General features: G+C 42.4%; 1 protein-coding gene across 4 annotated transcripts in view; it reads right to left on the minus strand.

Moving 5' to 3' along the window:
* Positions 1-27,957, minus strand: part of SMC1A (structural maintenance of chromosomes 1A) — a 120,527-nt gene that overhangs the window by 45,051 nt on the left and 47,519 nt on the right. For 3 of the 4 annotated variants that reach the window (XM_055123225.1, XM_055123226.1, XM_055123224.1), the window contains exons 20-22: positions 15,071-15,227; positions 14,487-14,641; positions 14,219-14,370 (exon numbers count right to left, since the gene is read on the minus strand). In XM_055123225.1, coding sequence (XP_054979200.1) covers positions 14,219-14,370; positions 14,487-14,641; positions 15,071-15,227 — 464 coding nt within the window. Of the gene's footprint in view, positions 1-6,266; positions 12,210-12,628; positions 12,740-13,023; positions 13,094-14,218; positions 14,371-14,486; positions 14,642-15,070; positions 15,228-27,957 lie in introns of those variants that run through there. The other variant, XM_004606472.3, reaches the window with a different exon arrangement.

The following is a 27,957-nucleotide window of genomic DNA, read 5'->3' on the forward strand; positions in this document are numbered from 1 at the left end:
CCACAACCAAGTGGGATTCATCCCTGGGATGCAAGGATGGTTTAACATTCGGAAATCAATCAACATAATCCATCATATCAACAAAAGTAAATATAAAAACCATATAATCATATCAATACATGCAGAGAAAACATTTGACAAGATCCAGTACCCATATATTATGAAAACTCTCACCAAAATGGGTTTTGAAGTCAAAGCCATCTACCACAAACCCATGGCAAGCATTATCTTCAATCGGGAAAAACCAAGGACCTTTCCTCTAAGATCAGGGACAAGACAAGGATGCCCACTCTCACCACTTCTGTTCAACATAGTACTGGAAGTACTTGCAATAGCTGTTAGGCAAGAAAAAGATATTAAAGGACTCCAGATAGGAAAGGAAGAAATCAAACTCTCACTATTCTCAGATGATATGATACTATAACTAGAGAATTCTAAAGCCTCTACCAAGAACTCTTAGAAACAATAGGTTTGTACAGTAAAGTCGCAGGCTATAAAATCAATACCCAACAGTCCATGGCCTTCCTATATGCAAACAATGAGACAGAGGAAAGTGACATGAATAAAAGCAATCCCATTCAATATCATGCCCCAGAAAATCAAGTACCTCGGAATCAGCTTAACTAAGGAGGTAAAGGACCTCTACAAAGAAAACTATAAAATGCTACTCCATGAAATAAAAGAGGGCATGAGGAAATGGAAACATATGCCCTGCTCATGGATAGGGAGAACCAACATTATCAAAATGGCAATACTCCCCAAAGCATTATACAGATTCAACGCAATCCCTATAAGGATACCCATGAAATTCTTCAAAGAAATGGATCAAGCAATCCTGAAATTCATATGGAACAACAACCCCCCACAAATAGCTAAAGCAATTCTTGGGAAAAAGACGATGGGAGGCATTTACCTTCCCTCACCTCAAGCTCTACTACAAAGCTTAACAATTAAAACAGCATGATACCGGAACAAAAGCAGAGCCACAGACTAATGGAACAGGGTGGAATATCCCTACACACAACCCCTAATATATGATAATTTAACCTCTGATAAGGGAGCAAGAAATGTGAAGTGGAGCAAGGAAAGCTTCTTTAACAAAAATGTACTGGCATAACAGGACAACCACATGCAAAAGAATGTGATTAGATCTCGACCTAACACCATGGACAAGTCAGATCAAAATGGATTAAAGACCTCAACATCAGACCACAATCCATAAGGTACATTGAAGACAAGGTCGGCAAAACCCTTTACGATATTGAAGCTAAAGTATATTCAAAGATGATATGCAACTGACCAACCAAGTGGAAACAGATAAACAAATGGGACTATATTAAACTAAGAAGCTTCTGCATCTCAAAAGATACTGTGACCAGAATACAAAGACAATCTGCACAATGGGAAAGGATATTCACCCAATATCCATCTGATAAGTGGTTGATATCAAGGATATATAAGGCACTTGTTGAACTTTACAAGAAGAAAACATCCAATCCATCAGAAAATGGAACAAAGAAATGAACAGAAACTTTCTCAAGGAAGAAATACAAATGGCCAAAAGGCACATGAAAAAATGTTCTTCATCACTAGTCATCAAAGAGATGCAGATCAAAACAACTATGAGATACCACCTTACACCACAGAGACTGGCACACATCCAAAAGAACAAAAGCAACTGCTTTGGCGTGGATGTGGGGAGAAAGGGAACCTCCTACACTGCTGGTGGGAATGCCGACTGGTTCAGCCCTTTTGGATAACAATATGGACACTTCTCAAAAAATTAGAAATTGAGCTCTCATTTGACCCAGCAACACCACTCCTGGGAATATATCCCAGAGAGACAAAAAAGCATAGTAGAAATGACATCTGCACCTTTATGTTCATCACAGCACTGTTTACAATAGCCAGAATCTGGAAAAAACCCGAGTGCCCAAGAACAGATGACTGGTTAAAGAAACTCTGGTACATCGACATAGTGGAATACTACACAGCTGTTAGAAAAGATGAAGTCATTAACTTTGCATATAAGTGGATCAACATGGAAAGTCTTATGCAAGTGAAATGAGTCAGAACAAGCAAGAGAGACAGACATAGAAAGATTGCACTCATCTGTGAAATATAAAATAACAGAATGGGAGACTAACACCCAAGAATAGTAGAGATAAGTACCAGAAGGTTTGCTCCATGGCTTTGAGGCTGACCTCACATGCTAGGGGGAAAGGCAGCTCAGATAGAGAAGTTTACACCAAGTAAAGTGTGGTTCGGAGACCCGCTCGGGATGGGAGATGCGTGTTGAAAGTAGACTGTAGATTGAACACAATGGCCACTCAATACCTCTATTGCAAACCACAACAGCCAAAAGGAGAGAGAGAAAAGGGAATGCCCTGTCATAGAGGCGGGGTGGGGTGGGGGTGGGAGGGATACTGGGATCATTGGTGGTGGAGAATGGGTACTGGTTGCGGGATGAGTACTCGAGCATTGTATGACTGAAATACAAGCATAAAAATATGCAAATCTGTAACTGTACCCTCATGGTGATTCACTAATAAAAATAATTAATTAATTAATTAAATTTTTTTAAAAACACAGTAACTGCAAAATGGAGAGGACAAAGGAAAGAACTGTTGAACTTGAAAATAGACAGAAATTATACAATATGGAAGACAAAAAAATGGGGAAAAACATAAATAGAGCCTTAGGGATATGTGAGATCATAACAAGAAATCTAACATTCATGTCATTGAGGTCACACAAAGAGAAAGAGACACTATAAAGGAACAATTTATAGATCATTATCAGATTTATCATCAAAATATCAAACTGGATGTGAGACAAATGTGGAATAATATCATTAGAATTCTGTGGGAAAATGACTTTTAACCTCTAAACTTTATAGACAAATCTAAGGATATAGTAAAGATATTCAAAGACTCATGACTTCTATACAACCATTCTGCAAAAAGATGTGTCATCAAAACAATGGAAATATCAAGCAGAGTAAGAATCTTAAGTAGCAGTAAATAATGGACTATAACCAAAGAAAGTAGTAAAGAAACGTCCCCGAATCACATCCATGTATCAAATTTTGGGAGCAACTACTCCAGATCTGAGAAATAGGAAGGGCTCCAGAGAGTGTCTTGAAGGAGTGCAGGATGGTGAAGGGGTTGGAATAGTTAATGTAATAAAGAAAAGAAACACAAGTGGAATGTATGATAAAATAGTAAAATAGCGAAATAAAAAAATTCAAGAAAAAAGTATTGCAACAAGGAAAAAACATTACTCATTGACTGTACTGAATAGCCATATTAATAAAATTGCTCACTGCTTTTCAACTTTTACAATCAAATTACCAAACTATCCCGTTGCTCAATCGATTTGTTCTAGCGGGCACTAGTAACATCTCTCATTGTGAGACTTATTGTTACTGTTTTTGGCATATCCAATACGCCATGGGTAGCTTGCTAGGCTCTGCTGTGCGGGCGCGATACTCTCGGTAGCTTGCCAGGCTGTCTAAGAGGAGCGGATGGATGAATCGAACACGGGCCCGCCGCGTGAAAGGCGAATGCCCTACCGTGTGCTATCGCTCCAGCCCTACCAAACTTAGGCAAAATATACACACATAAAATTGTTTACAGAACAGAATTCAGTGTCATTAACTTTTATGAGTGTTTTATAAGACTAGATTCCATAAGCTGGGAGGCTAACAGGAGAGAAAAAAGAAAAATATTTTCTCATTTAACAAAGTTTTGATCAAGAATGATCTAAGATAGCTAAAAGTGCTAGTATGCATGCTTTGCAAGCAGGAGGCCTGGGTTCAATTCCTAGTACCACATGGTCTTCCCCCACCCCTCCCTCCCTTTCCCTGTCCAAGCACCATTGAGAACTCTTGAGCAAGGCACTGGGAGCAATCCCTTAGCATCATGGGTTGTGGCCCCATAACAAACACCCACTCCACCCCCAAAATAGGCATACTGTCTCTATGAATCAGAAAATAAAGGTATCAGAAAGGTACCTAACAAAAATATTATCAACGGCAGGAAGGAGTTTGACTTGTTTTAAACACCTAAATTTGGGGGTCAGGGAGCTTAAAGGATTGTAGCATATAATTTGCACGTGGAAGTCCTGGGAGGTGCAGTTCTGATCCCTAGTACTGCATGGTCCCAAGTACTACCAAAAGTAACCACTAAGCTGGTGTGGCCAAAAAACCCAAAACACACAAATAACAGAGGGACAGTTTAAAGTGTTACGTGCATGCTTTCCAAGCAGGAGGCTCTGGTTTGATTGTTGGCACTGTACGTGGTCCCCCAGCACTGCCAGGAGTGATCCACAGCACTGAGCCAGGAGTAATGAGTATTATCAGGTGTGGTCCAGAAACAAAAGCATCTAAATCCCCATTTGTCATAGTAGAACAGGTAATGTCTGAATTTGATAAAAGATAAATGCTCACATAGCATATTATCTAGGTATCAAAAAATAAAACTAAAAGCAGTTACTAAAATGAGTGTGGGCAGGGGTGTGAGGCAGCACTCTTGCTTCCTTTTATCTCTTTTTGTGTCAATTTTTAAGTTCACTGGTGTTTTCTAAATATTGTATACATATTACTGATTTTATTACATTGGGCATTTGAGCCCAAAATACCCAGTGGTGTTCTGGACCCCTTCTTGAGGTGCCAAGGATTAAACCAGGGTCAGTTGCATGTAAACCAAGTGCCTCAAACCTTGTATTCTCTCTCTTCTATTCTAAAATGAGCATGCTAATTTTTAAAAGCAAATAGTAGGGGGCCAGGGAAATAGCTGAAAGGGCTGAACACACACTTTGCATGTGGGAGCCCTTGGTTCAATCCTCAGCATCACGTGGGTCCTTCATCACAAGAAGCATCCAGCCAGGAGCAGTCTCCAAACACCACCGGTTATGCCCCCCCAACAAAAGAAATAAACAGTAAAGATAATCCTGTTAACCATATAATAGTTTCCCTCAAATTCCCATCTCTGCAGACCTATCTACTATAGCAGAATATACTTCTGGAAACCTTGCAGGTTCATTCACTTCTTCCCTCTCCTGTGCATTCAGTTCTGCTCCAAACTGGAATATCTGTTAGCCCAAATTCACCATAGTGACAGGTCCCCTCCTTGTTTTCATGTCTGCCAGGCCTGGAAAGCCTTCCTCAACTCCACCAGATGGAATCCACCTTATTCTTTAAGGCTCTGTCAAATTCCACATCCTCAAAGTCTTCCTAAGACCCCTAATATAACTTTCCCCTCAGGAATTTCTGTCTTCATGCCTTTAATTATAATACATATATGTAATTTATCAAAGTAGATTGCTTCAGTTTCATGGCCCCAGTTTTCACACCAGCTCCTTAAGTAAACTTTCTATAATGCCAACCTGCCACTCCCCTCCCTCAAACCTTTCAGGATTGTTTTGGATTGTTTGTAGCCATACCGGGTGGTTTTCAGGGATACTCCTGACTGCTCCAGGGATCACTCCTGGCATGGATCGGAAAACCATACGTGGTACCAGGGATCAAACCCAGATTCACCAGATGTGTGCAAAACAAATACCCTGTCTGCTATACTCACTCCAGTCATCCTCAAACCTTTTCTGAACTTCACATTGCCTACTGAGTCATAAGTGATCATTCAACTTCTGCCTCTCTCACCTGATGGCAAAATGCCCACTATTCCTCAAATCCGTATTTTCAGTTTTCATATGAATTCGCATAGAGAGCAGCTTGTCTGCTTGGTTAGTTCCTGGAATTGAAGTATACTTTATCTTGAGAATGGAGACAAGGCAGGTAGGTTGCCTGCCTTGCATGCGGTTGACCCAGGTTTGATCCTCAGCATCATAAATGGTCCCTGAGCCCACCAGGAGTGATTTCTCAGTACACAGCTGGGAGTGGCCAAAAAACAAACAAAAAGGCATACTTTATCTCAGCAATCTAGGACAGGGCCTGGCATACACCAAGAACCCAATGTGTACTATGAACAAATATATGGGAAAGTGATGAGTCAGTGAATATAGAAAGAAACAAGAGTAAATGTTTATATTAATGCACGAATGAATGTTAAAGGTGAAGGATTTATGCCTAGTTGAATAAATAAATGAGAATAAGTGTCCATGAGAGTGAAGATATGAGAAAGAGTAAGTTGAATGAATTCCCACCTTTGTGTCCAGTTCCAACCCACCTGGAATACAGCAGTCTAAACTGCATACATACCTCCATATCAACCTCCTTTAAATTACAAGGAACAGACACACTCACGTCAATGATGAAGATTTATTGAAGCATTTACAGGGAAATAAGGAAGACAAAAACAGCTACATAGGCAGCCTCATGAAAGAACAGAAACTTGAAAACAGTTCATGATCCAAAAGCAGCTCTAGAGCCTGGTTTATCTTGTCACCCTCTCAGCTGCAGGCATCTGTTGCTCTCTTCTCTAGTGAGTCCCAAAATGGTGACTCAACTTCTTTCTGGCTGTATTTATACTCCTACTGCTGACTACCATTATTTCTGCTCCCCTCTTTCATAGCCAAGCCTTCAGGGTCTCCAGGCTCCTGCAACTTAGAGCATCTATTCCTGTTAATCCAGGGCTTCTGTTACTTCTTTGTACCTTTTCATTCCTGCAGTTTTGATTCCTATAGTCTTGCTGCCACATGGTTTCAGCTACCCTGCAGCTCTTCTCTTGCTCACTTCTATCACTTCCCAGATCTTGTCTGTTCAAGTCTTTTGCTGCTTCATGGATCTCAGTTTCAGTTTCCTTTCATGATTTCTGTTCCTTGCGGCTTTTGCTACATTGTGGCTCCTATTGCTTCATGGCTTCTGTGTCCTTTTGGCCCATTGCTATCTTGCTGCTTCATGGCTTCTATTGCCTCGTGGCCACATGGTTTCACTGTACATACATTTTATGGTTTCTGCACCTTTCTCCTTGCTTTTGTTGCTTAGTTTCTGGTACCCCTCATTCGCCTTTTTTTGCCTCACTAAATTCTAATTAACTGCTCATTTCTGAAAAATCTCATATTCTGCCTCCCTGAAAAAGATTCTGTGTTTTAAATACTTGTCATTTGATACAGGCCATCTCCCTATGACAGTCTTACATCAGTCCACCTAATAGGGGGCTCGCCAGCCTGGAGACTGACTGTCCTTGAGTGAGATACAATTCCAACCTAACCATCCATCTGTAGTCAGGACTGAGGTCACATGGTAAGGAGCATGACAATTCATGCTTAAGAAACCCCTAAGAAAGGACTATGGACATGGCAGGTTTTATTGAGGGTATCCAGAACAGGGCAGTAACTGACATGCTTTTTGACCTATCCAGTACATCAACTTTCAAGGCTCAACTTAAGTCCACTTTCTCCCTGGCCACCTCTGTCACTCCTGCTCTGGAATGAGAATTCAAGGCTCTAGGAATAATGTGGAGAAAGGACTTGTTGTTCTATCTTCAACATCCCTAGAAGAGGGACCTTGGGCAAATTCCTTTTCCCACCAAGAGCCTCAGGAGGGGAAGTTAGAAAATGCCTGCAAGTTTCCTTAAAGGCCTGATATATGGGTATCTCCCTTTAGGTTACTATATAAAGGATATAACTCTTACCTAGGGAAGCCCTCAAAAAAATTCTCTAGAGGTAGGAAAAAGGGAGTCAAATACTGGCTTGGAAGAGCCTCACTGAATACAGGAGGTACTTGGCCAAGATTTATTGAACCGGATGAATGGATCAATGGCCAGGGGAATGGGAGACCACACAACACACACAGAATGTTTAACTCACTTGTGGAAGGAATTCCAGCTGCTGAAGAGGCTGGAATATCCTTATTCAGAGGGATGAGGAAGAGTGACTGGGATAGGGTAAGAGTCTTGGCTATTAATGGGTACTCATTCTATCTTCTCAGTCACCCTCCACATCCAATCAACAGACACCAAGTCTTTAGTTCATCAATTTTCCTCAACAACTCATAATTTATGACCACTAATTCATTCCCACTCCCTGTCCTAGAGCAGACCTCCTGGTCTTTATTCAATAGTTCTTATAACTGATCTCCATCTCTAATCTCTCCCTCATAAATGCCTTCAGTAAGGTACATTCACTCATAATTAATTGGCTGCCTATTTTGTTACGCATTGTGCTTTTTCCTAGGGGTATACCTGTAGCAAGATAACACCACGCTCACCCTTGTGGTGCTTACTGCTTATTCAGAGACAAAGCAAGCAAATATATAATATAGTTCAAGAAGGACAATATGGAAACTACAGGCCCAGGAGCATATAAGTACACCTGACCTAACATATTTCCATAAAGGCAGGCCAGAAAAAAGGGTTTGTTAAAATTCACATGTGAGTTTGAAAAAGTATTTCCCCTGCTTAAAATCATTCTATGATTCCCCTATTGCCTTCTGGCTACAGTTCTCAAACCTATCTGCACCCTAAAGTCATATGATGACATTTGCAAATTTAAGATCCAAAGGCCCCATCCAAATTGCAGAAAGTGAATGTTTAGAGGTTGGGGGACCAGGATGTCCTGTTTCTTGTGAATAGCTAATTCAGAATGTACATGAAGTAAATCTGAACTTTCTAGCCAGTCCCTCAAAACCCCTTCAAAATATGGTCCTTCATCACATCTCCAGGTTCAGATTTTGCTGTTCTTCCCACCTCAGGAATACTGGTGTTCAGTATTTCTGAACTGGTTTGGCTTATTTCTGGTCTTCAGGTCTTTGTGCATATTGTTCTCAATACCTGGGAATTCCTTATACCTTACCTAGTTCTTTCTAGTTCCTCAAGATTCAGCCCAGGGGTCACCTCCTAGGTGAGAGGATGCCTAGCAAAGAAGTCATCCTCCTTATTCTGTGCTCCTCTCAAAGTGCTGATCACTCTGTGTGTTCAATGGCTGTTTAAAGAATGAATTGCCCTCCCAACTAGACAGTGAGCTCCTCAAAGGAAAGATAAATATTTGAATTATTTCATGACCGTGTTGTACATGATTCAGACTCAGATGCCCAATTAAAGACTGTTGGGGCTAGAGCAATAGCACAGTGGGTAGGGAATTTGCCTTGCACGCAGCCGACACAATTCTTAGCATCCCATATAGTCCCCCAAGCACTGCCAGGAGTAATTCCTGAGTGCATGAGCCAGGAGTAACCCCTGTGCATTACTGGGTGTGACCCAAAAAGCCAAAAAAAAGAAAAAGACGTCTCTGGGTATCCTTTGATTACCAAGAGCAAGGTTAATGGTTCAGAGTATAAGAAAGGCAACCGTAGTGTCTTGGTAAACTGAAGACTCTACTTGCTCAGCTTACTTGCAAAAATATACCATAGTGTCTGCTCACCTATGAACACAGCCTTCCTTAAATATGTGATGATTCAAGGTAATGTGGCACAAAGAAAATCCAAGATTAAGTCAAAGTTCTTCTACTGAACCACTAGGATCTTGATCATCTAAGCTCTGATCCTCAAGACCTCAATCACATTCCTGTGTGCAAATTCCTTAGGTTAAGATATATAATGTAATCCTTTCCATCCCTGTGAGGCAGGGATTAGTTATTCTAATTACTATCCATACCCACTGAATTAAGATTTCTAGACGTGTGACCAGCACAAGGAAAGCCAAAACCTTTGGATGTGGGGTGCCGCAGAAATTGCTGCTTTTCATTACAAATCTTTATTTACTATTTTATTCTTTAACTTGTATTTGTATTGCTTCAATTTAAAAAAAAAGGAAAAATAAAATACATAACAAGCTATTTCTTGGTGCAAAATCAAGATAACTACTCCTCACAGTGGAGAAACCACATGACTGGAGAGTCTCACTGTTCTTCACTAATTCATTTGGGTCATTTAACTTTCCTAGACCTTAACTGTAAAGTGGGGAGAATAGCAATCACTGCCTTTAAAGCCCCTCATGAGCTAGGTGCCAAATTGCTTCAAAAATATTTCATCTGCACTCTTACAAAGTAGGCATATATTATTTCCCTTTCTACATGAGGAAACAAAGGATCTGAGAGGAAGCAATGGGGTTCAAGTTCCGACAGCTAGGATTTGAACCACAATTGACTCCCAAATTGCTTTTTCATTTATGCCAGCAGTTCTCAAACTATAACACATATAGCATTGGTGGTATGTGATGTCTTTGGTTGAATATGGACCAGTTTATTTTGTTCTGAGACTTGGGCCTTTTACTATTAGATAAAATACATAATTAGCATATAAAAGACGTGCTTTCACTATAACATTACTTAAGCTAAAACTGAAGTAGAAAACAATGGTAGACCTTAGACAGTCTCAAGAAAAATACTAACAGTACAAGAGGGTAATTTAGAAGTATCTATTAAAAAATATACAATATCCTATGACACTGTGATTCAACTTTTAGGAATCAACTCTAGGTAAACTACATACACACGCATGCACACACGATACTCCTGTGTAGTATTCTGTCATAGTAAAATTGAAAAAAAGACACTATCACTAGAGAAATGGGAAGTAAAATGTAGCAGAATCATATAAAGGTGTTTAAATCTACATTTAGCAACATGCATAGATCTCAAAAACAATGATAAAGCAAAATCAACTTGTCATTTGCTTTTAACACAACATTTTCAATGATTTCATATTTCTGTAAAATTCATAAGTTTAGATGAAGATACAATAAAAAGGGGGAGGAGATTAATGATGAACGAAGCTAGTTTTATTTGTAAAATATAATCTGTAAAGAGAATGAATTTATGTGTTCAACTTCTGGGTAATTTGTATGGATTCAACATTTTAAAAACAAAAAATGTAATATACACATCAGGATAGGGTCTGACAGTATGTCAGTAAGCAAAGACTGACTTCATGGCAGTAGGCTGTGCTGCTTCAGTCCAGTTCCTACAGCTAATGTTGTTAGTTCCCAAAAGGAACATCACATGCAGTCAGCCAAATGTGGCCCAGGGTACCTCTCCTTTATTTCCTCACAACCCAAGCTGGGGACCAGGCACCAGTTACGATATGGTTGAAGCTATAGGTTTCCTTAGGCCCTCCATTTATTATCTAAACACCATCAATGCCCTGGAACCTTTCCAATAATCAAGGCATTGGGCATCTCACAGATTTAGGACCAGAAACCTTCAGGGGTCCAAGCACAAGACGTCATATATTGAGAGGTTGGCACCTAGTGAGCTCCAATTAGGACTAAGGCCTCCAGTAATAAACTTGACATCATTAAATTCTATGAGGTAGGTAATATTGTTAACCCCATTTTACAAATGAGGAAACTGAGGCACAGAAAGATCAAATGACTTGCCCAATGCCAAACAATTAATCAGTGATTAAAAATGTGACTAGAACCCACAACTGCCTGTCCCATGCTCCCTAGTGCCTGAGCAAATCCTACCAATCTGTCATGGTTCAGCTCAAATGTGACCTTTCCCAAGAAGCCTGCAGATTATAATCTCTTCAAAGTATCTATAAAAATGACATTAATATAACCAAAGAAACTCATTAAGTCACTGTATCTCTGAGGAGGCTGGAGATGGTGTCTGATTCGGCACTGTATTTCTAGCATAGAGCCTGACTATAGAGCATGTTCAGTACTTGTTTGATGAATACACAAATGAGTGAAAACACAGACTAGTGAATGAGGGTAATTTTCATGTGACTGCCTGCCCCTTAAGAGGTCCTAAATAGCTGTGCCTAGCTCTGGGGTACTATCATACTAAGCCCTCTTTGAATCAACTTCATCTAGGCTTCTTCTAAAATGTCTCCATCATCTTTATTAGTTTGCAAACACGTCCACATGCACACATGTGCACACATACATACCCACACACAAGCAAATGCAAGTGGGCCCAAGGGACCCATGGCTATGGTTGATTAAGAGGTCTGAAGGGTGAGGAGGGAGGACAGACAGATGGCCCTGTGCAGCTCAGTTCAGCTCAGCACCTTCCAGAGGCCAGGATACTCCCTGTAGCTCAGAAACTTTTGCTCCAGACCTAATATCACCTCTGTTCCTCTTCGTGCTTGATAGCAGTGCCTAAATCCCATACCTAAACCTAACAGGGACAGGAGGTAGGGGAAAGTTGGGAGTCAAATATCCAGAGGCTGGAAGGGGAGAATCTTAGGGATCCAGACAGGGTAGGAGGGCAAATTACTGCTACTGCTCATTGGGGTTAGGGTTGGCATCAGGGTACTTGGTGAGGTCGAAGGTCAGGACTTTGCTGATCACACAGTCCCCTTGCTGAAGGAGGAGGGAGAAAAAGAAAAATAAAATTGTAAGGAGAGAATTAAGAGGGGTCTAGTGCCCCAGGACTTGGGGCCTCAAACCCTCCGCCCTACCTATCTGCCCAAAGCCCAAGCAACAGTTCTCTCTGGGTTTGAGATCATGTACTTAGTCCCATCTGCCTTGTCTATCTCTGAACTCTCCTCCTTTTTCCTCTGCTCTGGCTGCCTCCGCCTGGCCTTTCCAAATGTCACCAAATGCAATGCAGTGCCCAACTGGCTGGCTAAGCCTCCGGGGAGGGGCTCCAACAAGTCCAGATGGCCATTCAAGACCTGAGCTATATTATCCCGCCCCCATACCCCTCCACTGCAGTCTACTCTTCCTGCCCTGGGGAGTCAGGCAGAGGTGGGACTGCTCCTGAATTAGGTCCGCCCTACCTCAGGGTAGACTCCAATGAGGCTCTCAGCCTTGGTGTAGAACTCCTCCTTGAGAGAGATGACTATGGCCTGGAAGTTGCAAGTTGACTGCTCCTTGATGTAATTTGCCACCTGTGGGAAAGTCCGCAGGGCACTTAGCAGGGCTGAAGACCTCAGACTCCCCCTTGTCTTTTTCAGTCAAAACCAGGAGCAAAGGGAGTGGACTAGAGGATGGAGGATAGGGCAACAAAAGATGAGAGAACACTAACTAGCATAGTATTGATGGTCCTGGGCCCAGCCTCCCAGGCACAGAGAACAGGCAGCAGGAACGGCTAAGGCACGCTCAGGAATTGCTATCTGAAACCCAGCCCCCACCTGGGGGCCTCCCTCCATAGCCCCACTTTCCTTGCACCCACCTTGCCAATGTTGGTGTTATCCAGGGCAGCATCGATCTCATCCAGGACGAAGAAGGGAGCTGGCTTGTAGCTGGGAGGGAACCAGTAAGTGAGCTGACACTGGTGGGGGTGGGGAGGGCAGCAAGGCAGGGCAGGGCAGGAGAGCCCCAAGGCCCATCATAAAGGACAGTTTCCCTCTCCACTTCTTCAGACTAAGAAACCCAGGTATTAATGCTGCCTGAGCCCCTATACACCAACATACCAACTAAGCTTTACTCTGCATCTTCTAGCAGCCTATATAACCAGAAGATATGGTTCTCTCTGCAGCCTTCGAACTGGATGGGGAGTTAAATTTTGTCCTAAGTACTAGCCATACAATTAAGGAGATCCACTCCACCCACCCATATTGTCCTATTTCCCTGCATCAGCATAGGCCACACCCTCTACCTGATCTCCTCATCCTTTGTGCACTGCCTGCTTGAGTGCTACTTCCCCTCAAAATCTTTCCTGACCATCCACAGCCTCCCCAGGTCGGGCTAGTTGTCCCTCTTCTGTGTATCCACAGTACCCATGCTCACCCAGCTGCAACAGTTCGTCCACTCTCTATTTACATGTATGTTTTCCATAAAATGATGAGCATCTCAAAAACAATGATTATGTCTGACTTATCTGTGTCCCTAATACCCCAACATGGTCTCTACAGAGTAACCCTCAAGAAACGCTCACTGCATGACACTGTACCCTCAAGAAATGCTCACTGCATGACAATGAACAATCAAACACTAAGTATGGAGATCAGATTCAAGTAATATTGGCGGTCGTGAGGGAGAGATCAGGGTAAGTCACAGTGGTCAAAGTGAGTCTCCTAGAAGAACAGGAAGAGAGTAAGATGTGAAGGGATGGAAGGTGACTGTTAAACTATTTGCATAGTTTAATAAAGGGCTTATTACCCAGCAACTATGTAAGCAAAAGCCTGGTTGCAGGACTGAATACATGCTGGGGTCAATGAAGACATGCTAAGTGGATGGAGATGAATGAGAAAAACAGGTCCAGGAAACCAAGGTCAGCTCTGCTGCAATACAGATTCCAAAAGAACACCTTCATCTCCACAGATCTCCAAATATCCAGGGGCTCCAGAGACACAATTCAGAGGAATCAGTTCAGTATCTCCGCCAACTGTCCTAGGGAGAGGGTAGGACATAGGGTATTGTCTTACCTGTGGATAGCAAACAGTAGGGCCAGAGCTGCCACTGTTTTCTCCCCCCCTGACAAGTTATCCATTGGCCGGAAGCGTTTGCCAGGAGCCACACAGTTGTAGTTGATGCCATCTAAGTAGGGCTCCTCAGGGTTCTCAGGGCCCAAAAATGCCTAGAGGGAAAGTAAACAGGTCAGAATCTGGCTCAGGATGAGGATGGGACAGGTAGCCTAGATGAGTGGACAAATGAGGATGTTAGGGGCTGACTGAAGAAGGGGCTCCAGCCTACCTGGGCACTGCTGTTGCGGGAGAGGGCCTTGTAGATCTCATCAATGTTGGTAGCCACAGATTCAAAACAAGCATTGAAGCGATCAAAACGCTCCTTCTTGATCTGTTCAAATGCCTGCTTGGCCTTCTTGGCTCGCTTACGAGCAGCCTCAAATTCTGCCACAAGGGAAAGACAGGTGCCCCCTCAATACCCAGACATGTCCGAAGCTGACAGTCTGACAAGGATGACATGAAAATGACAATGCATAGCGGGGACATTACAGAGAAAGAATGCCTGAGGAGGATCCCACAACCAGCTGTGTCTAACAGGTCAGTCACACCATGCAGCAGAAGGAAAGGCTTAGAGACACATAAAGACATATTCCCTGGGCTCTATCAGCAACCCGCCGTATAATTTTTAGCAGGTCATTCACTTCTTGGCAGTTTTCCACTCAACAAAACAGGTGCAAAAACCCCTACTGTTTAGAACTCTTGGGAGTCAAATAATAAAGCTCATAAAAACAGGAGTTGTTGCGATGTGTAATAAGAAATCCTTAACATTGCTTGGTCCTTGCCTTAGACCCAAGTAAAAGAGAGGAACTTTACCATCTGAGGTCTCCTGGAACTTGTCTCGGACACTTTCCAGCTTTTCCATGGCCTTCATATTGGGAGCAGCAATGCGCTGGAGTACACTCTGCTGCTCATTTAGTTTTTGCTGCAGTGTATTCATCTCCTGTTTGATCTCCTCCTCAGCCTGAGCATCCTATAAATGCGAGGGCAAGTAATATCAATGGCCAGGACCCTGAGTCCAGGACCCTGAGTCCAGGACCCCACAGAGATGCTTGATCAAGTAGCAGCCTGGCTGCCCAATTCTATGCAAACAGGGTCTTCTTCCCCAGTTAAACTCTACTTACCAGGTCCTGCCACCATCTCTGAAAATTACATTCCGACCATCTCTGAAAATTACAGCCTAATCCCACTTTTCCCAGGCCCTGCCATTTTTTGTCTCACAGGAAGAACAGTTGGTGGTGCCCATCTTTGGTTCTTAGACCCTAGCCATATACCAGCATCAATATGGGATAATCTAGAACTCCCAGGGAGGCTGATCTGGACTCAACTTAGAGTTCCATATGAATAAGGTAACTCGTGATTTCTACTCAGATACATCATCAGAGCAAATTCCACATAAGTGTGGTTTTATGTCATGCACACTGCAATACATGTCTGGTTTATGCTTTTCTCCAAATTTTAGTCCACAAATGTTTACCAATGCTTTCTATGTGCCAGGAACTGGGGATCTCACATCTTGTGAGCCAGGGTTCCCGTGCTCACAGAGCACAGACTAACAGAAATGTGTATAGGTAAACAGTCTGAACACTGCATGATGAATGCCAAAACAATGATAAACAGAGACTCTTGGGTTAGTATATGAGATCATCAGAATCAGACTCTGAAACATGGCTTCCAGAAAATATTTTTAAGTTCTAGTTTATAGAATGAATTGTGAATACAGAGACAAAGTACAATTTTCTATGCAGACAGAAGTACTACAGGCAAAACCAGGGTACAGGAGGAGCTCATGGTTTATTCAAGGAAACAAAGCAATTCAAGAGTAATGAGCTTTAATAAACTCCAAAAGCCAAAACTCCCACAAAACTGACAATTCAATATGACAACAGTAACAAATACGTGTACATACATGCACACACACTAAGAGAAGAGGAAAGGTGAAAGGCACAAAACGAAGCCCAATGGTAAAAGATCTTTATTGTCTTGTTAAAAAGGTTTGGATTTGGGGCTGAAGCAATAGTAGAGTCTGTAGAGAGCTTGTCTTGCACATGGCTGACCCGAGTTCAATCCCTGACACCCCAAATGGTGTCACCGGCCCCACCAGAAGTGATCTCTAAGCAGTCAGGAGCACCGCTAAGTGTGGCCCAAAAGCAAAACCAACAAAGATTTGGACTTTAACCCAAGGGAGGTGAAGTACTAATGAACAACTTCAGTCCAAACAGTTCATAACTATTTGAACATTTTAGAAGAGCCCTATTGATGAAGTCACGAAATTTGCATATTAAGTGGATCAACATGGAGAGCATCATGCTAAGTGAAGAGTCAGAAAGAGAGAAACAGACATAAAAAATTCCAGTCATTTGTGGAATATAAAGTAACAGAATGGGAGACTAACAGAAGGATAATAGAGATAAGGACCAGGAGGATTGCTCCACGGCTTGGAAGCCAGCCTCACACGCTGGGGGAAAAGGCAGCTCAGATAGAGAAGGGACCACCAAGTAAAGGATGCTTGAAGGGCCCTCTCAGGATGGGAGATGCATGCTGAAAGTAAACTATATATCAAACATGATGGCCACTAAATACCTGCATTGCAAACCACAACACCCTAAAGGAGAGAGAAAGTAAAAGGGAATGTGCCTGCCACAGAGGTGGGGAAGGAGGGGGTGAGGTGGCAGTGGTGGGAGGGATACTAGAACATTGGTGGTAGAGAATGGGCACTGGTGGAGGGATGGGTGCTCGATCGTTCTATGACTGAAACATAAGCACGAAAGTTTGTCAGTCTGTAACTGTACCTCATGATGATTCATTAATTTAAAAATAAGGGGCTAGAGCACAGCGGGGAGGGTGTTTGCCTTGGACGCGGCCAACCCGGGTTTGATTCCCAGCATCCCATATGGTTCCCTGAGCACCGCCAGGAGTGATTCCTGAGTGCAGAGCCAGGAGTCACCCCTGTGCATCGACGGGTGTGACCCCAAAAAATAAAAAATAAAAATTAAAAAAAGAGCCCTATTGAAGATCACTACATACTGGTATGGGGGAGTGTCCTGGATATGCAATTGAAATATAGAAGGTGTACACAATGAAAGGTGATCTTTTACCTAAGAAAGGATACAGAGAATAGGAATATATCTGTATGCAAATATTGTATCTCAAAACTACAACAAAAAGATAATACCAAAGCTACCAACAATAGTTATACGTGAAGGAAGTGAGGTAACAATGACAGGAAAATGACAGGAAAGTGACAGGAAAATAAGCAGACTTTCTCTTCATGTGCCTTGTTTTATATTTTTTATGGAGGTGGGGGTTTGGGCCATACCTGGCTCTGAAGTCAGAGATCACTCATAGTGGGTGAGTGATCATATGTGGTGCTACCTATCAAGCCTGGTTTAGCCACATGCAAGGCAAGTGCTCTATCCTTATATGTGAAGTGTGTATCCTTTTTTGAATTTTGAATAGCTATAAAACAAAACTGAATCAAAAAGTAAAAATTCTGGGGACTGAGGCCACAGCAATAGTACAGAGAGTAGGGCATTGCCTTTCATGCGGCTGATCGTGATTCAATCCCTGGCCCCCCATGGTCCCCTGAGCCCTGTCAGGATTGATCCCTGTGTGCAGAGCCAGAAATACTGAGCACTGCCAGTTGTGGCCCCTTCAAAAACTAAGGGGTGTGGGATAGGGAAATAACAATAAATGTTAAAGACTTACCCTAAAGATTACTTACTACTTAGAAATGTCAAAGTGTACGTTTAATGTTGAGATCTAGCAACTGACACCTTAGTACAGGATCAAATTAGCATGAACAGTGGGACATCCTTATATTATAAACCTCCTGATATGAAACAATACAAAATACAGAATCACCAATAAAATGTTCTCCCAAAACTTAGTTAACGCAAATTCATTAGTCCCCCAACCCCCAGACTCAAACTTCCAACTAATAGAAAACACAGGGGCTGAAAGAACAAGCTATGCAAAATGAAAGGAAACAAGAATGTTTGTAAGATAGCCATTTTCTAAAACAGTCATGGCCACTATTCAAAAGATCATTGTCATGAAAAATAGTGAGAGACCACTCCACATTGAAAAATACTAAAGTCAGAACTCAAAGCAATACAGAAATGTTAATTATATCTGAGTTTTAAAAGAACCTACAAAAGATATTTTGCAACAATACAAGAAATGTGAATATAGGTAAGAAACTGGGCATGACGAAAGTAGACCATAGACCAAACATGGTGGCCACTCAATACCTCTATTGCAAACCACAACACCCAAAAGGAGAGAGAACAAAAGGGAATGCCCTGCCACAGAGGCAGGATAGGGTGATGGGGGATGGGGTGGGGGTGGTGGAAGGGATACTGGGAACATTGGTGGATGAGAATGGGCACTGGTGGAGGGATGGGTAAACGATCACTGTATGACTGAAATGCAAACACGAAAGTTCATAAATTTGCAAATGTACCTCACAGTGATTCACTAATAAAAAATTTCATGGTCCAAAAAGCAAACAGTATAGAACTGGTGTAGCTGTCGGCTCTGCTGTTGGCCACAATATTGGTTAGGCCATCACTAGGGGCTTCAGTGGAGGAAGCAATGCTGAGCCCACAAGACCTGATACCATTTACCAGGCATCTCAGGGAACTTGACTGGCTTACTAACAGCAGCAGCAGCAGTTTGGGCCATGTCACTATAAGATGAAACACTGTTTGCAATGTGCCCAGAACCAAGGTGACCTTAAGCTTTGTGAGCATTTCAGTGAGATGCTGAAACAGTGCAGATTTACAAATGGAATAGCCTAATCAAAAAGTTGAAGACATGGAAAATTACCTCTCAAGAACAGGTTAATTTAACATAAAAATACAATTAGTAATGAACTGCAAAGGGTGAAACCACCAATGAAGCCTATTCTCAGTAGCTTCCTTACTTCCAATTTGCAAGGGAGAGATATTATTATCTAACCCACAAACTGGTTCATTGAGATGGTACCAAGTTAGGGCCTGAGCAAATGTTTGTGTGCTTCCTTAAACCAGCTCTTGTAATATCACAGTGTACTGATTATTAGGGGCTGGAGCGATAGCACAGCAGTAGGGCGTTTGCCTTTCACGCGGCCAACCTGTGTTTGATTCCTCCGTCCCTCTCGGAGAGCCTGGCAAGCTACTGAGAGTATCGCACCTGCATGGCAGAGCCTGACAAGCTACCCATGGTGTATTGGATATGCCAAAAACAGTAACAATAAGTCTCACAATAAGAGACATTACTGGCGCCCGCTCAAACAAATCGGTGAACAATGGGATGACGATGACAGTCACAGCGACTGATTATTAGAATAAACTGATTTTTCTCCCATAAAAAGAAAGTCTACAACTCATTTCAAATGTTTAACCAACAATAAACTTGAGCAGTGTAGAGAGAGGAAAGAAGAGAGAAAGCAAAATCAATAGAGATTAGACCAAAATAGTATTCACTAGTGACTGAAAGTGAAATGAGGGGCTGGAGTGATAGCACAGCAGGTATGGCATTTGCCTTGCATGTGGCCAACCCAGGATTGATTCCCAGCATGCCATATGGTCCCCTGAGCAACACCAGGAGTAATTCCTGAGGAGCAGATACATATATCCTGCCCTTTATATACAAACTGTACCTCAGGGTAACCAAATAATGAGAGGAAATTTCTTTAAAATATTCTAGAGGACCAGAGACATAGTACAGAAGTTAAGGCACTTGTCTAGTTCAAGCCCTAGCCCTGAGCATTACTGGGGGTGACTCTTAAGCCCAAAGCCAGTAGTAGCCATTAAGCACTGCTGGGTGTGGCCCCCACGTGTCCCATAAATTATTTATTCTAACTAGGCAAGCTACCCGAGACAAAAACAATAACAACAACGTGCTCTTTATATTCCTAGAGCAAGCAGACGCCATTGGGTTACTAGCATGCGACAGGGATGAATGGAGACGTTACTGGTGCCTGCTCGAGCAATCGATGAGCAACGGGATGACAGTGACAGTGACAGGTATTCAGGAAGATAGTTTAAAAGACCGAAGCATATGCCTTGCATGTGCTTTATCTCTGGCACTCCAAGTACTACTAAGTGTAGCTCTGGTGACACCCAAGAATTTTTCAGGCCCACTGAGGCCTGGGAAACCTCAAAATAAAACATTCAAGCAAGTAAAGAAGAAATGTAAGAATCAATAAGATCATTTTATGGCTCCTCTCAAAATAATTAAGTAAAGATAATCATGGTTGCAAAGTCACACAACTACACCCAGACACTACAAAAAATATCCAAAGGAAAATATATCTCGGAGATGCAAAAAAGTATAGTTGAAATGACATCTGACTTGGGTATTCGTTGCAGCACTGTTTACAATAGTCAGAATCTGAAAAAAACCCAAGTGCCTGAGAACAGATGACTGGTTAAAGAAACTTTGGTACATCTACACAATGGAATACTATGCAGTTGTTAGAAATGATGAAGTCATGAAATTTGCATATAGGTGGATCAACATGAAAGTATCATGTTAAGTGAAATGAGTCAGAAAGAGAGGGATAGACTCTCTTTTGGAGATGGGAGATGAGGGCTGAAAGTAGACTATAGACTTAACATGATGGCCACTTAATATCTCTACTGCAAACCAAAACACCCAAAAGGAGAGAGAGAGCAAAGGGGAATGCCCTACCACAGAGGCGGGGTAGGGTGAGGGGAGGACAGGTTGGGGGTGGTGGGAGGGATGCTGGGACCATTGGTGGTGGAAAATGGGCACTGATGGAGGGATGGGCACTCGACCATTGTATGACTGAAATGCAAGCACGAAAGTTTGTAGGTCTGTAACTACCTCACGGTGATTCACTAATAAAAAATTAAAATAAAAACTATAAAATAGGTAAGATTTATGAATTACTGACTCAAAAAATCCCCAAACTTTCACTGTTTAGTGTTCACAGATGTGTTGGAGAGACCATGTGTTGCTGGGCGTCAAAACCAGGACCCTGTGCCTTTAAAGTCTTTTCAGCTATCTCCCTAGCCCCCAAAGCCAAAACTTGAATCTAATCAAGTCTTTAGATCTGAGCTGTCAATTTCAGTAGCCACAAGGCAAAAACAGTATGACTGAGAAGGTACATTTTATATTTCATCCAATTCTGGCTAATTTTATTATTTGGGAGGGGGCAATGGGGTTCACACCCTGCTATGCTCAAAGCTTACTTCTGGCTGTGCACTCAGGAATCACTCCTGGAGGTGCTTGGGGGACCATATGGGATGTGAAGGAATTGAACCTGGGTTGGTTGCTTGCAAGGCAAGTGCCTTACCCACTGTACTGTCACTCCAACCCCTAATTTTACTTTGAAAACTAAAAATTCCATTACTAGAAAGCTTTGAAGTATATTATTTGTCAATTATCAATTTTATGATACAAAAAATTTGTGTTATTCTTTGGAACACACCAGGCAGTGCTGTGGGGCTATACCTGCTCTGTGCTCAAGGAACCATCTGCAGTGCTGGGATTCGAACCAGTGTTCTGGTGCCCACAGTTAAGCACCTTAATCATTTTAAAGAACCTTAGTCTTGTACTACTTCTTCATCCCCAGATAAGGAATTTCTAAGGAAAAAGTAGCATTCAAATTTATTTAATTTGGGGGCTACACCCAGCGATGTTCATGAGTTATACATACATGGCTTTGCACTCAGGTATCACTCCTGGTGGGGCTTGGGGGAACATATGGGATACTGGGGATTGAATCCAGGTTAGCTGCATGCATACAAGCACCCTACCTATTGCACTATCGTGTAGGCCAAGCATTCAAATTTAGATGTGCTGAAAGTATAAAATATGTGATGCGTTCTGAACTCAAATAACAAAAAAGATTGTTAAATATCTCATCAATTATTTGCATATTGTTTACAAATGAAATAATCCTTTTGGGTAGACTGGGTTAAACTATAAACTAATTCCACCATTTCAAAACTATATGTGTGAGATGTGCAAGTTTTGCTCACTTGTTTTTGTTTTAGGGCAACAACCGGCAGTACTCCGAGATCACTACTGGAGGGGCTCAGGGGGCCATATGAAATGCTAAAGATCAAATCCAGATCATCCACATGCAACACAAGTGCCCTACCCACTGTACTATCCCTCCACCCTCTTGAATATTTTGTTTTGTTGCCACACCTGGCAATTCTCAGGGCTTACTCTTGGCTCTGCATTCAGGAATCACTCCTGGCGGTGCTTGGAGGACCATATGGGATGCTGGGGATTGAACTCAGGTCAGCTGAATGCTAGGCAAGTACCCTAACCGTACTATCATTTTGGCCTCTGTATGATATATTTTGTCCCTATTGAACAGCACTAATCTACAGAAGTAGTTTTTGACTAGGAATTTAGCTCAATGGTTGACTACATGTATCACATGAGTCCCTGCGGGATACCAAAAAAATGGGGAAAAAATGAACAAATCCTTTTGGCTTTGTTCCAAAAGAGTACTTTTTAAAAACATAGCAGGATAGGGGCCACAGAGACAGCACAGTGGGTATAGCGCTTACCCTCCACATGACCATCTTGGGTTCAATTCCTGGCACTACCAGAAGCAATTCCTGAGGATAGAGCTAGAAGCAACTCTGAGTATGGCTGGGTGTGCCCCCCTCAAAAAAAATCACAGGACACTATCAATCTAGGACACAATAGAATGCACTGCATATGGTTCCTCAAGTACCATATGAAGTGTGGTGAACCCTGAATATAGGCAGGAATAAATCCTGAGAAACTATGGCTATGCCTCGTCCCACATACAAAAGGGACTTGGGGCTAGAGAGAGATGATAGGAGTTAAGGTGTTTGCCTTGTACGCAGGTGAACCCGGTTTTATCCCTGGCACTTCATATCATACCCCAAGGACCCCAAGGAATGATACCTGAGCAACACAGCCATGAGAAAGCACTGGGCAATGCAGCCTCAAACTCCAAAATATAGTAATTAAAAACTTAATGACATTTTATTCAAAGAAAAAAATTGAGTATGTGCATGTGAATTTAAAAAGTGTGTATACTAATCTTCATATTAATATTGATGAATTATATGATCAATATTAAGGATTACTGGTTTTGGTATGAAAGTGGTTATAAATATTTTATCTTAAAATTACTGGGGTATGGCAAGAGTACCACAGGTGAAGCATTTGCCTTGCACATGGCTGCCCAGGTTCAATCCCTGGCACCCCACATGGTACCCTCAGCACCACCAGAGGTCATTCCTGAGTGCAGAGCCAGGAGTAACCCCTGAACATTGCCAGGTGTGGTCCAAAAGCCAAAAAGATTTTTTTTGCTGTGGTTTGCCCTTCAAGCTCATGTTCTCTCTTGAACACAAATCCTGCTTGCTTGTCACTATGGTTCTTTGCTTATATATTTCCACTTTGGAGAAGACTATGTTCTCTTGAACACACAACTCAACTTTTCCCACTCCTCACATCTTTCTAAATAACTTTCAATAAAATCTTGGGGGGCTGGAGCGATAGCACAGCAGGTAGGGTGTTTGCCTTGCACGCGGCTGACCTGGGTTCAATTTCCAGCATCCCATATGGTCCCCTGAGCACTGCCAGGAGTGATTCCTGAGTGCTTGAGCCAGAAGTAACCCCTGAGCATCACCGGGTGTGACACAAAAAGAAAAAAGCAATAACCAGCTTAATAAATTCTTGAACAAGGACTTAACTGTCCTGTGATCAGAAATTAAAATTTTCGTATAGTCGAAATGACATCTGCACTTACATGTTCATCACATCACTGCTTACAATAGCAAGAATCTGGAAAAAGCCAAGTGCCCAAGAACAGGTGACTGGTTAAAGAAACTCTGGTACATTTATACAATGGAATACTATGCAGCTGTTAGAAAAAATGAAGTCATGAACTTTGCATATAAGTGGATCAACATGGAAAGTATCATGCTAAGTGAAATGAGTTAGAAAGAGAGGGACAGACATAGAAAGATTGCATTCATCTGTGGAATATAAAATAACAGAGTAGGAGACTAACATCCAAGAATAGTAGTATATAATACCAGGAGGTTGGATCCATGGCTTGGAAGCCGACCTCACATGCTAGGGGAAAGGCAGCCCAGGTAGAGAAGGGAACACCAAGTAAAATGTGGTTGGAGATCCCACGCGGAGAAGGAGATGCGTGCTGAAAATAGACTAGAGACTGAACACAACGGCCACTCAATACCCCTATCGCAAACCACAACACCCAAAAAGAGAGAGACGACAAAATGGAATACCCTGCAACAGAGGCGGAGTGGAGGGGGGGAAATGGGATTAGAGGGTGGGAGGGATACTGGGTTCATTGGTGGTGGAGAATGGACACTGGTGGAGGGATGGGTTCTCGAACATTGTATAAGGGAAACACAAGCACAAAAATGTGTAAATTTGTAACTGTACCCTCACAGTGACTAATTAACTAAATAAATAAATAATAAAAATAAAAATAAAATAAAAAAGAAATTAAAATTTTCACATAAATTGATTTTTTATCCTTGTTGACTTTAATATTGGAGCTTTAATCTAATCAAGTTATCTAATCAATTTTAATTCTATAATTGTTATCAATGGTTGTGGCTTTTTCTACATTAAAATTAATTTTAAAAAAATTTAAAAAGGGGCTGGAGTGATAGCACAGCGGGGAGGGCATTTGCCTTGCACGCGGCCAACCCAGGTTCGAATCCCAGCATCCCATATGGTCCCCTGAGCACCGCCAGGAGTAATTCCTGAGTGCAGAGCCAGGAGTAACCCCTGTGCATTGTTGGGTGTGACCCAAAAAGCAAAAAAAAAAATAAATAAAAAAAAAAACAGGGCCAAAGCTCTAGTGCAGTGGGGAGGGTGCTTGCCTTGGATGTGGATGACCCGGGTTCAATCCCTGGCATCCCATATGGTCCCCCGAGCACCAGGAGTAATTTCTGAGTACTGAGCCAGGAGTAACCCTTGAGCATCAGCAGGTACAGCCCCCAAACCCAAAAAACTGTAGTTAAAAAATTAAAATTATCTTGCTTTGAGACCAGAAGTGATCACCAAAAGTGATCCCTGAGCACAAAGCCAGGAATAAGCCCTGAGCCTGGCTGAGTGTGTCCCCCACAAAAAAAAAAAAAGAAAGAAAGAAAAAGAAAAACTGTTGGTTCTTTACAAAAAATAAACTATCTTGTTTCACACAAAAAAACTGAAAACTTTTGTTTGGGGGCTACATCAACTGTTCCCAGGGATCACTACTAGCTGTGCTAAGGGGAACATATGTGGTGCCAGGGATTTAACCTGGTCAATCACATGCAAGGTAACCAAGTGCCTTATCCACTGTTATCTCTCCAGACCCTAAAAAAGTTTTTTGGTGCGGATTGGATTTGGATATATACCCAGCAGTGCTTAAGGTTTATACACATCTTTGTGTTCAGAGACATTCCCAGAGCTTCTCAGGACACCATGTGGAGTTGGGGATCTAACCAGGATTGGCTCGGTGTAAAGTAAATGCCAGATAGGACAGGTAGGGACCAAGAGGATAGTACAGAGGTTAAGGCACTTGCCTTATATGCGGGCAGTACTGGTTCAACTCCCATAAAAATATATATTCCACCAAGTACCACTAGGAGTGATTTTTGAGCACAGAACCAGGAGAAAGACCTGAGAATCATCAGGTATGGCCCCAAAACAAACAAACAAAAAAAATGACTACAATATAGACTAAAACACACAGAATTTTTTTTGATTGATTGATTTCTGGTTTGGGGGCCATACACAGCAATATTCTGGGGATACTCCTGGCTCAGGAATCACTCCTGGCAGTGCTCGGGGGACCATATAGGGATGTCAGGAATCAAGCCCAGATTAGCTGTGTGCAAGGCAAATGCTGTATCTGCTGTACTATCACTCCAACTCCTGAAATACACATTTAAACACTTTCTGTTTTGTTTTGGGGCCCTTACAGCTCAGGAATCACTGTGACCTTTCCTAAAATACAAAAAGCCACTCAGGAACAGCTCCCGTGCCCCTGAGCGGCCATGATCCAAGAGGTACACAAACCAATCTTGGAAATGCAGCAGCTGCTGGAAGATATACTCCTGGATTGTGAACTAAGCTACATGCAGCCCCGGGAGGGGAAGGGTTTTTGTTCCTCGGCCTTTTCCCTTTAGCGGCAGCATGGCAACTGCCACCTTTCAGAGCCAATGGACAGAGAGGTAGGAGCATGCAGTGACAGGGCGCGGGGAATCTCGCAATGAGGGGGGGGCGCAGAACCGGCCCTGCTACCCGCCCAAATGAGACCCCAAGTGGCCGCCCATGAACCGCTCCTCCGCTCCTAAACAGCCATGATCCCAGAGGCACACAAACCATCTAGGAATGCAGTGGCTGCTGGCAGAAATACCTCTGGACTTAATTACTAAAATACCAGAATTCCAAAACTGCATGGCTGCTTTTGCAGCCGTGCAACATCATATACTCTTCGTTATCAGCAATAGAAAACAAATGATCTAATGATGGCTTTTTGACAGGTCTGATTGTTGGGAGGAAAACCCCAAATAATAATAGTGGGTTTTCTGTCGAAAATTGATGTACTCAAAGTAAAGAGAGTAAAGTGAAAATCATCTGCCACACAGGCAGGGTGGAGGGTAGGTTGGGGGATATACTGGGGTTCTTGGTGGTGGAACATGTGCACTGGTGAAGGGATAGGTGTTTGATCATTGTACGACTGAGACTTAATCCTGAAAGCTTTGTAAAGGTTCTCACGGTGATTCAATAAATTAAAAAAAAAATCTGAGGGTCAACATAGCAGGTAGGGCATTCTCCTTGCACATCAGCGACCCGGGTTCAATCCCCGGCATCCCATATGGTCCCTATGGTCCCCGAAGCACCACCAGGAGTAATTCCTGAAGGCGGAGCCAGGAGTAACCCCTGAGCATCGCTGGGTGTAACTCAAACATCAAAAAAAAAGGAAAAAATCTTATTGATGGGCCCAAAGCCCAGTAGACAGTAGGTAGGGTGTTTGCCTTGCACACAGCCGACCTGTGTTTGATCCCCAGCTTTCCATATGGTGCCTCATGCACCGCCAGGAGTAATTCCTGAGTACAGAGCCAGAAGTAAGCTGTGAGTATCACTGAGTATGACCCAATAACCAAAATTTTAAAATGAACAAATAACTCTCTGGTTACCTTTACAAAGTATACAGGGAATCGTTCTGCAAACTGTATTAATAAAGGAAACAAATTATCCTGCCTTATCTATATTATTTCATGGAACTAGATAGTTGTTATAAATAAGTTTTCAGAATTCTAATTATAAAGTGGAAATGGAACAAAAAAACTGGGAAATTACCATTAATAATTTAGGCAACTATCTAATGATAGCTGCTAGAAGTATGTCACATAAGGACCACAAATGTGATTCAGTGGCAGAGCACATGCCTTACATGTATAATGAATTGTTATTGGATCCTAGGCAATATCAAAAAAGCAACTCACGAAAGACTAATATGGAACTATAAAAATCAACGTGGGGTCAAGGTCAGAGAGTAGTACAGAGGGAGGTGCTTGTCTTGCAAGCAACGTACCTAATTTGATCCCAGCATATCATATGGCCTCCCAAGAACCAGCAGGAATGACCCCTATGTGCAAGAGCCTGGAATTAGCCTTGAGCGCTGCCAGGTGTGGCCCCCCCCAAAAGCAAAAACAACAACAAAAAGCCAA

This window comes from Sorex araneus, chromosome X (assembly GCF_027595985.1).
Source record: "Sorex araneus isolate mSorAra2 chromosome X, mSorAra2.pri, whole genome shotgun sequence".
Lineage (NCBI taxonomy): Eukaryota > Metazoa > Chordata > Mammalia > Eulipotyphla > Soricidae > Sorex > Sorex araneus.